Source organism: Dermacentor variabilis, chromosome 4 (genome assembly GCF_050947875.1).
Source record: "Dermacentor variabilis isolate Ectoservices chromosome 4, ASM5094787v1, whole genome shotgun sequence".
Taxonomy (NCBI): Eukaryota; Metazoa; Arthropoda; class Arachnida; order Ixodida; family Ixodidae; genus Dermacentor; species Dermacentor variabilis.
This window is the reverse complement of record NC_134571.1, coordinates 4,046,061-4,059,248: the sequence shown is the minus strand read 5'-3', so window position 1 is coordinate 4,059,248 and position 13,188 is coordinate 4,046,061. Positions and strand designations below refer to the sequence as shown.

Sequence of the window (13,188 nt, the reverse complement as noted above, 5' to 3'; positions counted from 1 at the left end):
ATAGTGCTTATTGGCAAGAATTAGTTTATCAAAAACTAGCTTGAATTTTTCGTTGGGTTGGCGGTTAGTCCGAGCAAAATCGCGGAGCTTATTTCTGATCTGCCGCAAGCGCGGTGAAAAGTTTTCTTCTACCCATACTCGAGGAGCGTTTAACGCTAGAACGTTATCTAGTGAGGCGAGTCTAGCAGTGCTATTGGAGGAATTAGAGGGCAGTAAATGGGATATAATAGGGCTCAGTGAAGTTAGGAGGCCAAAAGAGGCATATACAGTGCTAAAAAGCGGGCACGTCCTGTGCTACCGGGGCTTAGCGGAGAGAAGAGAACTAGGCGTCGGATTCCTGATTAATAAGAACATAGCTGGTAACATACAAGAATTCTATAGCATTAACGAGAGGGTGGCAGGTCTTGTGAAACTTAATAAGAGGTACAAAATGAAGATTGTACAGGTCTACGCCCCTACATCCAGTCATGATGACCAGGAAGTCGAAAGATTCTATGAAGACGTGGAATCGGCGATGGGTAGAGTGAAAACTAAATACACTATACTAATGGGGGACTTTAATGCCAAGGTAGGCAAGAAGCAGGCTGGAGACAAGGCAGTGGGGGAATATGGCATAGGCACTAGGAATATCAGAGGAGAGTTATTAGTAGAGTTTGCGGAACAGAATAATATGAGGATAATGAATACCTTCTTCCGCAAGCAGGATAGCCGAAAGTGGACGTGGAGGAGCCCGAACGGCGAGACTAAAAATGAAATAGATTTCATACTCTGCGCTAACCCTGGCATCATACAAGATGTGGACGTGCTCGGCAAGGTGCGCTGCAGTGACCACAGGATGGTAAGAACTCGAATTAGCCTAGACCTGAGAAGGGAACGGAAGAAACTGGCACATAAGAAGCCGATTAATGAGTTAGCGGTAAGAGGGAAAATAGAGGAATTCCAGGTCAAGCTACAGAACAGGTATTCGGCCTTAACTCAGGAAGAGGACCTTAGTGTTGAAGCAATGAATGACAATCTTGTGGGCATCATTAAGGAGTGTGTAATGGAAGTCGGTGGTAACTCCGTTAGGCAGGATACCAGTAAACTATCGCAGGAGACGAAAGATCTTATCAAGAAACGCCAATATATGAAAGCCTCTAACCCTACAGCTAGAATAGAACTGGCAGAACTTTCGAAGTTAATCAACAAGCGTAAGACAGCAGACATAAGGAAGTATAATATGGATAGAATTGAACATGCTCTCAGGAACGGAGGAAGCCTAAAAACAGTGAAGAAGAAACTAGGAATTGGCAAGAATCAGATGTATGCTTTAAGAGACAAAGCCGGCAATATCATTACTAATATGGATGAGATAGTTCATGTGGCTGAGGAGTTCTATAGAGATTTATACAGTACCAGTGGCACCCACGACGATAATGGAAGAGAAAATAGTCTAGAGGAATTCGAAATCCCACAGGTAACGCCGGAAGAAGTAAAGAAAGCCTTGGGAGATATGCAAAGGGGGAAGGCAGCTGGGGAGGATCAGGTAACAGCAGATTTGTTGAAGGATGGTGGCCAGGTTGTTCTAGAGAAACTGGCCACCCTGTATACGCAATGCCTCATGACGTCGAGCGTACCGGAATCTTGGAAAAACGCTAACATAATCCTAATCCATAAGAAAGGGGATGCCAAAGACTTGAAAAATTATAGACCGATCAGCTTACTGTCCGTTGCCTACAAACTCTTTACTAAGGTGATCGCAAATAGAATCAGGAACACCTTAGACTTCTGCCAAGCAAAGGACCAGACAGGATTCCGTAAAGGCTACTCAACAATAGATCATATTCACACTATCAATCAGGTGATAGAGAAATGTGCGGAATATAACCAACCCTTATATATAGCTTTCATTGATTACGAGAAAGCATTTGATTCTGTCGAAACCTCAGCAGTCATGGAGGCATTACGGAATCAGGGTGTGGACGAGCCCTATGTAAAAATACTGAAAGATATCTATAGCGGCTCCACAGCCACCATAGTCCTCCATAAAGAAAGCAACAAAATCCCAATAAAGAAAGGTGTCAGGCAGGGAGATACGATCTCTCCAATGCTATTCACAGCGTGTTTACAGGAGGTATTCAGAGACCTGGATTGGGAAGAAATGTGGATAAAAGTTAATGGAGAATACCTTAGTAACTTGCGATTCGCTGATGATATTGCCTTGCTTAGTAACTCAGGGGACCAACTGCAATGCATGCTCACTGACCTGGAGAGGCAAAGCAGAAGAGTGGGTCTAAAAATTAATCTGCAGAAAACTAAAGTAATGTTTAACAGTCTCGGAAGAGAACAGCAATTTACAATAGGCAGCGAGGCACTGGAAGTCGTAAGGGAATACATCTACTTAGGGCAGGTAGTGACTGCGGATCCGGATCATGAGACGGAAATAATCAGAAGAATAAGAATGGGCTGGGCTGCGTTTGGCAGGCATTCTCAGATCATGAACAGCAGGTTGCCATTATCCCTCAAGAGAAAAGTATATAACAGCTGTGTCTTACCGGTACTCACCTACGGGGCAGAAACCTGGAGGCTTACGAAAAGGGTTCTACTCAAATTGAGGAAGACGCAACGAGCTATGGAAAGAAGAATGATAGGTGTAACGTTAAGGGATAAGAAAAGAGCGGATTGGGTGAGGGAACAAACGCGAGTTAATGACATCTTAGTTGAAATCAAGAAAAAGAAATGGGCATGGGCAGGACATGTAATGAGGAAGGAAGATAACCGTTGGTCATTAAGAGGAAGCTTTAGCTCGGGCCCAACTCTGACGCGGCCTATTCAAATACATGTAAAACGCAAAAACGTTTTTATGAGATAACCCCTGGACCGATTTTGATGAAATTTGTCGCATTTGAAAGAGAAAGTTAAATTCTAGTGACTGTTGGAAGCGGGATTTCTATTTAGGGCTTGAAGTTTCTTAAAGCGATTTTCAAATATTTGACCGTTTGAATAAAATAGCAGCACGAAGTTTATAAATTCATAGCTCTACATCAAGAACCTCTATCGCGGTTCTATAAACGGTATCCATTAGATCATTCAAAGCGGACAAATTCAATATGTCATTTTACATCTTACGTGAATTTGTTACGTTGGTTACAACGGTTTTGCAAAAGTTGTATTTCTCTATGATTACATTTTTTTATATGCATGTGTAACATATCAATTCTGTCCGCTTTAGATGTACTATTAGATGCAATTCACAGAATTGTATTATCATTTTTAGTGGTTAAGTTACAGAGTTGTAAACTTGATAGTTTCGTTTTCTGAAAATTTTCGATTTTTGCCAATTTTTAATAAAATATTGACGATCTAACTCGAAAATTCGAAACCAACAGTCACTAGATTTTAAGTTTGTCTTTTAAATGCAAGAAACCTCGCCAAATTTGGTGCGGCGGTTGCCGAGAAAAATGAATTCTCCTTTTACATGTATTTAGATAGGAGCACTCGAGCTAAAGCTTCCTCTTAAGGGTTACGGACTGGATTCCAAGGGAAGGGAGGCGTAGCAGGGGGCGACAGAAAGTTAGGTGGGTGGATGAGATTAAGAAGTTTGCAGGGACGGCATGGCCACAATTAGTACATGACCGGGGCTGTTGGAGAAATATGGGAGAGGCCTTTGCCCTGCAGTGGGCGTAACCAGGCTGATGATGATGATGATGATGATGATGATGATGATGATGATGATGATGATGATGATGATGATACTCGAGCAGATGCAACGTCCTTAAGCTTGAATGCATCCCTCAGGATATTGTTTTTATCCCTAAAGTTCAAAAACTTCACTATTATAGCGCAATTATATCCCGGCTTCTCTTGTCCCAGTGTGTGAACCCTTTCAATACCACTAGGCTGAATGTCGAATCTAATTGTTGTAAACTCCGTAATTAGTTTTTCCGTGTCATTCCATTTCTCAGTTCTTTCCTCGGGAGTGCCCTTGAATATAAGGTTGTTCCGCCGCATTCGGTTGTTCAGGTCATCCACGACAATATTGCCTTGTTCAATTTGTTTGAGTTCAATGGTTCAAACCTGATCCCGAGTTTCCTGCACAAGAATGCCCACTGTGGGTACATCTTTGTGAACGCTGTCTACCGTTTCTAGGCGCTGCTCAATTTGTGACAACCGTCTTTGACATATGTAATATTCTACTGGATGTCCTTGAGTTTGACGTACGCGTCTTTTTGAGATTTTTCATTAGCCGCAGAAAGTTCTTTGAGAAGATTCATAATTTGATCTACCTTGTCAGGACCTGGGTTTGTTTCGACGTCCTTTCCACAGGGTATCATGTAAGCGACACCGAATAAAACTACGAACAATCGTACCCCAGCCTTTCATGCCCGGCGCACCGATGCTGGCCGTAGCCACACGGGTGAGCGCGATTTAGTGACTCTAGTAAGCGCGACGAAACAGCCGATACTGGCGCGGCAGGTACGCACATCAATGCCCATCTCTGTCCAAAAATCTTACACACTTTCGATTGGGGGTTTCCAGCCAAATAGAGGTCACGAAATGCGCCAAAGCGCTGTGGACTCACCTACAATGAGCGAAGGCGACAGTTTTAGCGCTGTGAAACTGGCCGCAAATCACGCTTGACGTTTGCCATTGAGGCTTCTTATACTTGACTTCAGGGCGCTGCGATGCGTGCCGGCATCACCTGCGCGGGATCTCGCGACGATGGCTCCCACGACGCAAGGTAATATGAGTCCAGGACACGAGGCAGCAGCTTTCGTGCTTGATGGGTGGCAGTCGGCCGGTGCTTGCGCAATCAGCCGACTGTAGCAGCGACTGACGGGCGTTTCACAGGGTCACACGCAGGTTTCCTACAATGGCGAAAGCAAATTTTAGCCCTGCGAAACTGGCCGGAAGTACCCCAAGTGGCCGCAAATCCCCAAAACTGGCCGCAATGTGGATTGCCGTAGCTACGGACTACGCGACACGATACGCTATCACGTGGGCACTGCCGACAAGCTGTGCCACTGACGTTGCTTAATTTCTCCTTTACGACGTTATTCTTCACAACGGCGCTCCTGGACAGCTGCTGACCGACCGTGGTCGCTCATTTCTGTCGCAAGTCGTCGACTACCTTCTTCGTTCGCGTTCAATACGTCACTAGTAAACCACTGCCTACCATCCACAAACCAATGGGCTTACCTAGCGCCTCAACCGCACGCTGACAACAATGCTCTCCATGTACGTTTCCTCAGACCACCGTGATTAGGATAGAATGTTGCCTTATGTGACATTTGCCTACAACTCATCACGCCATGAAACCGCTGGCTTTCCCCCCTTTATATCTTGTTTTGCCGCCATTCCCCATTGCTGTTCGAGACTCTTTTACCATCACCGGTGCACCTTGTTAGAGACTACGCCCGCGCTGCAGCTTCTCGGGCCGCAACGGCTCGCCAGATTGCAAGGGATTGTCTTTATGCCTCCCAGCTGTTCCAGAAGGCCCACTGCGATCGCATTCACAGAGTCGCTAATTACTCTCCAGGCTCCTTGGTCCCCCTCTGGACGCCTTGCCGCCACATTGGCTTGTCGTCAAGGCTTCTTTCCCATTACTCCGGGCCTAACAAAATCCTACGCCAGATCACTACCCTCCCGTACGAGAACGCTCCTATCGACAGTCCGTCATCTGCCGCGTCCGCCAGTGATATCATGCACGTCTCGCGACTTAAACCTTATGTTGCTGGACACAATACTATTTCTCCTTAAGCGCCAAAACCGGCGCTATCGCTGGCGGGGGTTATATGCTACGCGCTATTCCCGCGCACCGAAGCACACATCCTGCCGAGCATGAAAGAATGCGCCGGAAAGACGGTGAAGACAACGATCAGAGTAGCGCTCGGGTTGTTCTGCTTCTAGCCTACAGCCGCCTCTGAGTATATAATTGGTAAATGCAGTTGCCTATCCCTTTGGGTTACGGTCATCACCATATATATATATATATATATATATATATATATATATTCTACGGCTGGCCGTGAGTACCAGGCTATCGATCACGGGGACGCCGACCGCGATGTCGAGGAGTTTCCGGCGTCATACCGAGAGGTGCTTGGTCACTACAGGAATGAACGTAGGAAATATCCAGCACCCGATGGGCGGCTGGACAGCTCCCGGGCGGTCGACCAGAGATGGTTGCAGACGGGATCTTTCAGCAGCCCCTACAACCTGCAGTGCCTATGGCCCACGCTGCACCCGTCGCCCGGCTGCCGTGGTGCGGGCAGGAACGGGCCGATATGGCCCATATGCTTTGGGAATGCCAATGCCACGAGGAAGACGAGCCAAGAGGAAGGGGCAAGACAACAGCGGGACCCTCTGCAGCGGGGCGCCCCGCTTAGACATGGCAAGCCGCCCTCCTCAGCAAGGCACCCGAAGACCAGTAGTGGGCCGTCCAGCAGGCCAGGGCCGTTGCCGAGGATCTCGGAAGATTTTCCGAAGGGCGAAGGACCCCTGGCAGCCTAGCCGCGGGCACCAACAGCCCCCCCCCCCCCCGCCCCCGATAACCGTTTGAGAAATAAAGTTTATTCCTAACATATATATGGCTTGAGGAAATCACGCTGGCCCCGGTAGTAAAATGAAGAAAGAAGAGTACGACTTAGGTTGAATAAGCACGTATATTCGGCGGGTGGACCAGCCTTTGTCAAAGAATTTGACAATGGCTGGTCCACCAGCTGATACATCAGTGCAATATACTGTGCTTATTCAACGTACGTCGTACTTTTTTTCTTCATTAGTGTGCGTGCGTGCGTGTGTGTGTGTGTGTGCGCGCGCGCGCGCGCGTGTGCGTGTGTGTGAGTGAGTGTGTGTGTGTGTGTGTGTGTGTGTGTGTGTGTGTGTGTGTGTGTGTGTGTGTGTGTGTGGGCCTGTGTGCTTTAAGATTCTGCAGCATACTACATGGTTTGCAGTCCAGGCATTCAGCGGTTTGTTATCGGGATGTAGCAAGTGCGCATTTGAAGTCGCTCAGTGAGAAAACGCTATCAAATTCGTTATGTTATGCGCAAGAGCATGCCCTCGTGCTGTTGGTGCCAATAGGGCTGATTTTTCAAATTAATTTCAAATCGACATTGTTATTAGCTGGCAAAATTCAATAGCGACTGCTTTTTTAATAGAAATTGATGTTTCAGGAGAAGCTCGAACGAGTGCAAGAGCACGAAAAGGGTTTGTTTGAGTTCTGGACCACTAAATGTTTTTATAGCAGTTGGTTTTATTCCAATAGCAATTACGCGGACACCACAGGTGAATTCTCGCTGTCGTCTAGCCCGCGATGATATAAGATTACGCGTGGCTCTGCCATCGCAAGCACCAGAGTGCAATTGAGCTGGCGGAAGGCCAATAAAGTAGAGCCAAACCGCACGCAAGACACACGAGCACCGGCAACCCGTCCCTACGGCGTCAGCCAAAGGCGTCTACTACGACGTCCGTGATGCGCCTGGCCAACGCCTCCTCTATTTTAGAGAACAGCTCTTTGGCGCCCATTTCTGCGTTTCGCGTCGCCGTCGAGCGTCGCCGTGGAGCCTCGCCGTCGTCCTTTGCCGTAACCAGCTCAGTAACCGGGGCCAGCCGTCACGGCCAGCGCGCACCTCTAGCTGCACGCGCTCATGGCGCCATCTATCGCGCACGGTGCAAGCCTTGCTCTCTTCGCTCCTCCTTCATGTTCCTTGCTTCCTTCGCTCATGTCGCCACCCCTGTGTGGCGACAATCCGAGCGCCAGCTCGGTGGCGGCTGAGCTCGAATATGTGCTGGTGCCTAAACCGAAACGCATAGCGAGAGCGCGCAGTGTTCTCCGGTTGCCGAAGCGCCGGCTCGGTATTAGCGGATCACGGTGTGCGTTTCCCAAGCCGAAACGCAGAGCCACCTGCTGTTCCGCACGAGACGGATTGTCCGAGGCTCCCAGACAGTTTAGCCGAAGCACCTGAAGAGCTTTGCTCAAATTTCGCATTAGGAAGTAACGTAATCATCGGCCAATTTTTTTCAATGCCAGCCAGATGCGGCCGATCCGACCGTTCACCACCCTCTCCTATCGCCCTTTCCTACTTTCCACCGTCGGCTAGCGTTCGCGACTGCTTTACGGTCGTGGGAGAGAGTACCATCTGGGCGCCGCTTCACGACGGAAGTCGGAGGAAAGCAGACAGACGCGTGATAACCTGACACACGCATGGGCGGACCGTCTACCACTTCTCATCGCGAACAGCAGGGGCGCGCGCTCAGACGCCCGCGTTACGCAAGCAGGCGTACCTAAATTAGTCTTACCATCTGGGTAGCATCGCATCTCTGCAACTGACTGAACTAAGGCGCACCAACAGCTCCCATTGGGAAACGAGCATTTGCACTGGCATTGAAAAAATAGAGAAGGCGTTGGTACGACTAATTTAGATACGCGTGCTTGCGTAACGCGGAAGTCTGAGTGCGCACCGCTGCCGTTCCCGATGAAAAGTGGTCGACGCTCCGTCCCCGCGTCTCTCATGTGTTAGGTTATCACGCGTCAGTCAGTCTTGCTCCGACTTCCACTGTGAGGTGCCACGTGGCACTCTCCCCCACGACCGTAAAGCAGGTGCAAACGCTAGCCGACGGGAAAGAGTAGGAAAGGACGATATGAGAGGCTGGTGAACAGTAGGATTGGTCACATATGGTTGGCATTGAAAAAAAAATCGCAGTTCCGGCGTAAAGGCCAAGCACCGATTGCGATAGCAAATTAGTAGATAGCTGTACGATGTAAGGATACTTATTTTATCGGCCGTATAAACTTGTAAACCTTAGCCTACGAACTAAATTAACAATGATAGAACATGTGCGCGTGACTCAGCTAGGATGTAGAAAGAAATGGACACATGGAGACAGCGCTGTCCTTGTGTGTCTGCTTTATTCTACGTCCTTGTTCCGTCGCGCTTACACATTGTATCATGGATTCAAACCAAGTAGCGCACCAACGTGTTTTAGCTAAATTAACCAGCACAGTGTCACGTGCACACAGGTAAACATGAGCACACAATGCTCGATGACAGCAGAAGTTGTCTGTTGAAACGCTGAAATTTAGAATCGCGGCAGCCGCCGCGAGTCAATTGACCCCCGTGCATCTGTCGCTTCAAGGCGTACGAAACGCCGGAAACAAAGCGCATAAGACGTTATTGGCAGTACGCGCACTCTGCAAACATTGCAGACCGCTTTGAAGATGAGGCCCGCGCGGGCGCACACTTTAGCCAGGTCGCAGAGCGCTTTCAAGACACACGAGCGCCGGCAACGCCTCCGTACGGCGTCCGCCAATGTCGTCTACTACGGCGTCTGCGATTCAGGTGGCCAACGCCGTAGTAGACGCTACGGTTGTCTCCACTCTGTACGGAGTGGCGGGCGAGGAGGATATCGAGGCACCATAGCAGCCGCCGGAGAAGAACGCGCCTCCTCCCTCGCCTCTCTCTCTTGCCTCGCGCGCCACAGGAAATGGCACTCATCCGGGCCGCGTTCCTCGCTCGCGCACGCGAGATTGAACCACGTTCACCGGCTCACCCTCACACGCTTTCATTCATACGGAACCTCACGGCAACGCCGATGGCGACGGCAGAAATGCGCCTGGAGTTGCCATATAATTGCTATCGCAATAAAATATAGGAAGCGCTGGCGTGGCCAACGCTATAGTAGACACCGCGGTTGTCCGTACGGAGCGGCGGGCGAGGACTACACCGAGGCAGCCTAGCAGCCGCCGAAGAAGAACGCCCCTCCACCCTCGCCTGACACCCCTGTCTCGCGCGCCAGAGGAACAGGCGCTCATACGGGCCACGTTCCTCGCTCGCGTGCGCTCCGCTCCTTCTGCCCTGCTAGGCTCCAGCCACCCTCGCCGCGTCGCCATGGCGGCGCTATGCTGCGCGGTGCTATTTTCATACTCTGCTTTCACTCTCTCTCAGCTTTCTCTCCCCCAGCTCGGCGAAGCTGCGCACGTCAAGAGGAACCCAGCGAGCTTTTAACAGTTACACTGTAAAAACAAGTGCGTGACGATCTTATCGCACTCCGTGCGCCATATGCTGTGGACGCAAGGGAAGGCGTATGACAGTTACCCTATAATAATAATAATAATAATAATAATAATAATAATAATAATAATAATAATAATAATAATAATAATAATAATAATAATAATAATAATAATAATCTTTATTTCACAAATAAAGAAGGATTGTGGCTTTAAGTGCGCCGTTTTCCCGCGTGAGCGAATCGAGGTTACGTGATCAAGTGGGGGCAAGTGATCCTGCATTTCCTCGTTTAGCCCTGCCGCGCCTGAGTACCGTGCGGGTGATCGCATACGAGCCCCAAATGCCGTATCTACCTTAATCCGCACCAGGTGCAAAACAGAAGCGGATCCTTCGTGCACGCTGCGTTGTCTCCGAGACGCGGCAAAGCGAGAGGCTGCACGAAGAGGTCGCTTAGCGCTGCTGGCGTTCTTCATCACACGAGTATTGTGACCACCGAATGCTCGGTACCAGAGATCATTCGTGCTTATCGAGTGAGATATGTTCACATGTTTGTATGCCTGCTTGATACCATGGTCGGTATAGCTTAGAACTACGAACGTTACTTCATGTAGTTGCGTAATAATTTGCTATCGCTACCAATGCTTCTCCTTTTGGGCGACACTGATATTTTTGTTTGTCACGCGACATTGAACCAGACTTCTGGCAGTTTGGTTGCTAGTATACAGAGAGAAAAACCAAAAGGTAAATATAGGTAAGTTAAGCAAGGACCCTAAACCCTAAACATGGGAAGGGAAAATGGGTAAGCATGCATAATAAGACAAGAGAATAAATATAATAAAGAGTCAGTCATTGTGGACATTGCTTGCAACCTCGTTAACATTCGAGCACACCTATCCTCATATTGAATGCTTTCCGCACGCAGTTCGTGGCGCACCCCAACGTGCAGCAACAGATGAGCACACTGTGGTATGATGGCCTGCCCGGATTCCGGAGAAAGAGCATCTTCTCCCAGTGCCTGCAGATTGTCAAGATTGGTGTGGCTTTTCCCTTCTATTCGGCCATGTACATATTCTTTCCGCGCAGCCGGATGGGCAGGGTCGTAAAGAAGCCATTCGTCAAGTTCATCTCGAACGCCTTCTCGTACCTCCTTTTCCTGCGTGAGTCGCAGTATATCACCTCGTCGGTGGGGGAAAAGAGCCCGGTGCGGGAAAATGGCATATACGAGGGCGATTCGGAAAGTAATGCCTCCAAACACACTATTTGGCAATAGCACTGCAAACTTTTCGAACTCTATCATTAATGCACTGATGTTTACGCTATAGAATGTCACTTGCGCCACCTTCTTATCTCTTCTCGTGCCAGAGTAGTCGAGCATCATGGCAACAAGACGTGACGTCCACTTGAAACAGCGGGCTGTAATTAAATTTTGTCTGCGGAAGGTTCTGCGCCTATTAACATTCATCGCCGGCTGACAAGTTTACGGACATGGCTGTGCTGACACTAGCACTGTGTGGAGGTAAGTAAGGACTGCGGAAGAACAAAATTTAGGCGCATCAAATCTCCGCGATCAGCACCGAAGTGGGCGCTCACCAACGGCCTCTGATCAGGATCCTCATCATCAGGTGGACGACTTGATTCGGGGCAATCGCAGGATCTAGCAACAGGAGATCCCAACAACATTCGCCATTTCCACTGAACCACATTATTAAGCACCTCCTGCTTTGCAAGAAGATATGCGCTCGTTTGGTACGCTTCCTCGACTCTTTCATGTCAGTCGTCAGTTGCCGTGGTAGGCAACCAGCGCAAATCTGCAGTCAGACTGCGATGAATGTTGATGGGCGCAAAACCTTCTGCAGTCATAAATTCAATGACAGCGCGCTGTTTCAACCGGACATCGCCTCTGGGTGCCATAGATTGCTCGATTTCTCTGGAGCCAAAAGCGATTCGAAGGTAAGGCAAGTGACATTCTATAGCTTAAACACCAGTCAATTAATGATAAAGAGTTAAAAATGTTTGCAGTATTATTGGCAAAGTTGTGGGCTTGGAGGCATTACGTTCCAAATCACCCTCTTATGATGCAAATGCCGGCAGGGACAGTAAGTTTTCTAGGTAATACAGTGCATTGCAATTGCTCAAAAGGCTGAAAAAGCATTATTACATCTGGAGGGAAAATATGCAGATCCAACCGTCATATAAGATCAATATCTGATATCTATATCAATATAAGCTTATGTGAAGTGGTTAATTAAACGCGATGTAACAAAGGGCGATGCGTACAATTCTCTTAATTTTCATTCTAAGCAACGCGTAACTTATGTAATTTTTATGTTTGTATTTAGTGAAAGGAACAGCTTCATTACCGGAAAACAACTTCATTCACATACAATTTTTTATATTCATTCGCCAAACCGTTCACAAGCTATACAGAAGTTCAAACACCGAATCAGGGGATGTACAGTCTCAGATGTCTGCACAATGATGTCACATGGATGACGGCAAGTGCAATGCTATTCGCGGGAAGACTAGGAATGAAAGGTGTATGTAGTCACAAATAAGTACGATAGATATATCAAAGTACATTAAAACTTCTCTACCCCTTTTCTCGAAGTCTCTTATACCCCTTCAGTAGGATCGGTCAAGAATGGCTGCTCACCTAGTGGCGGATAGTGACATGTGCCCAATGACCAAATCAAAGAAAAAAATTCTTGTAGAACCAACTTCACGATGAATGTTGACGTTACTGCGATCAGCATTGAACCGATGTAGGGGCACACCATATCCTCCTGAGACCCCGCTATGGGGATTTGTCCAATATATTGGACATTCAGATATGAGACAGTACTCCTGTGACAAGGCTTTCATCCTCATAAAACCGCACTGTAAAACTTATTGGACACCTGCTTGCGCCATCTATGCAGCATTGATGAAAATACATTGTTCAAGTTTTCGCCAAAACAGTTCCACAATGGCGGCATTAAGCGGTGCGGCGTTTTACGGCAGCTGCCGGAGAAGTAAGTACGGTTTCTCGTATTTCGACCTGCTTTTAGGGCATATCTTTGATTTTATATTAAAGTTAATACAACAGCGTGCGCGCAGAATACAAAATTTTAACTGTTCGCGCGCTTACCTCTTTTTACTCTTCCTTTGATTTCGCGTGTCCATTACGTTGGACACTAGGACTCAACCCGGTTATTTT

General features: G+C 48.1%; 1 protein-coding gene across 1 annotated transcript in view; it reads left to right on the top strand.

The window, feature by feature from the left end:
• Positions 1-13,188, top strand: part of LOC142578586 (transient-receptor-potential-like protein) — a 241,302-nt gene that overhangs the window by 84,227 nt on the left and 143,887 nt on the right. The window contains exon 5 of the mRNA XM_075687976.1: positions 10,915-11,149. Coding sequence (XP_075544091.1) covers positions 10,915-11,149 — 235 coding nt within the window. The remainder of the gene's footprint in view (positions 1-10,914; positions 11,150-13,188) is intronic.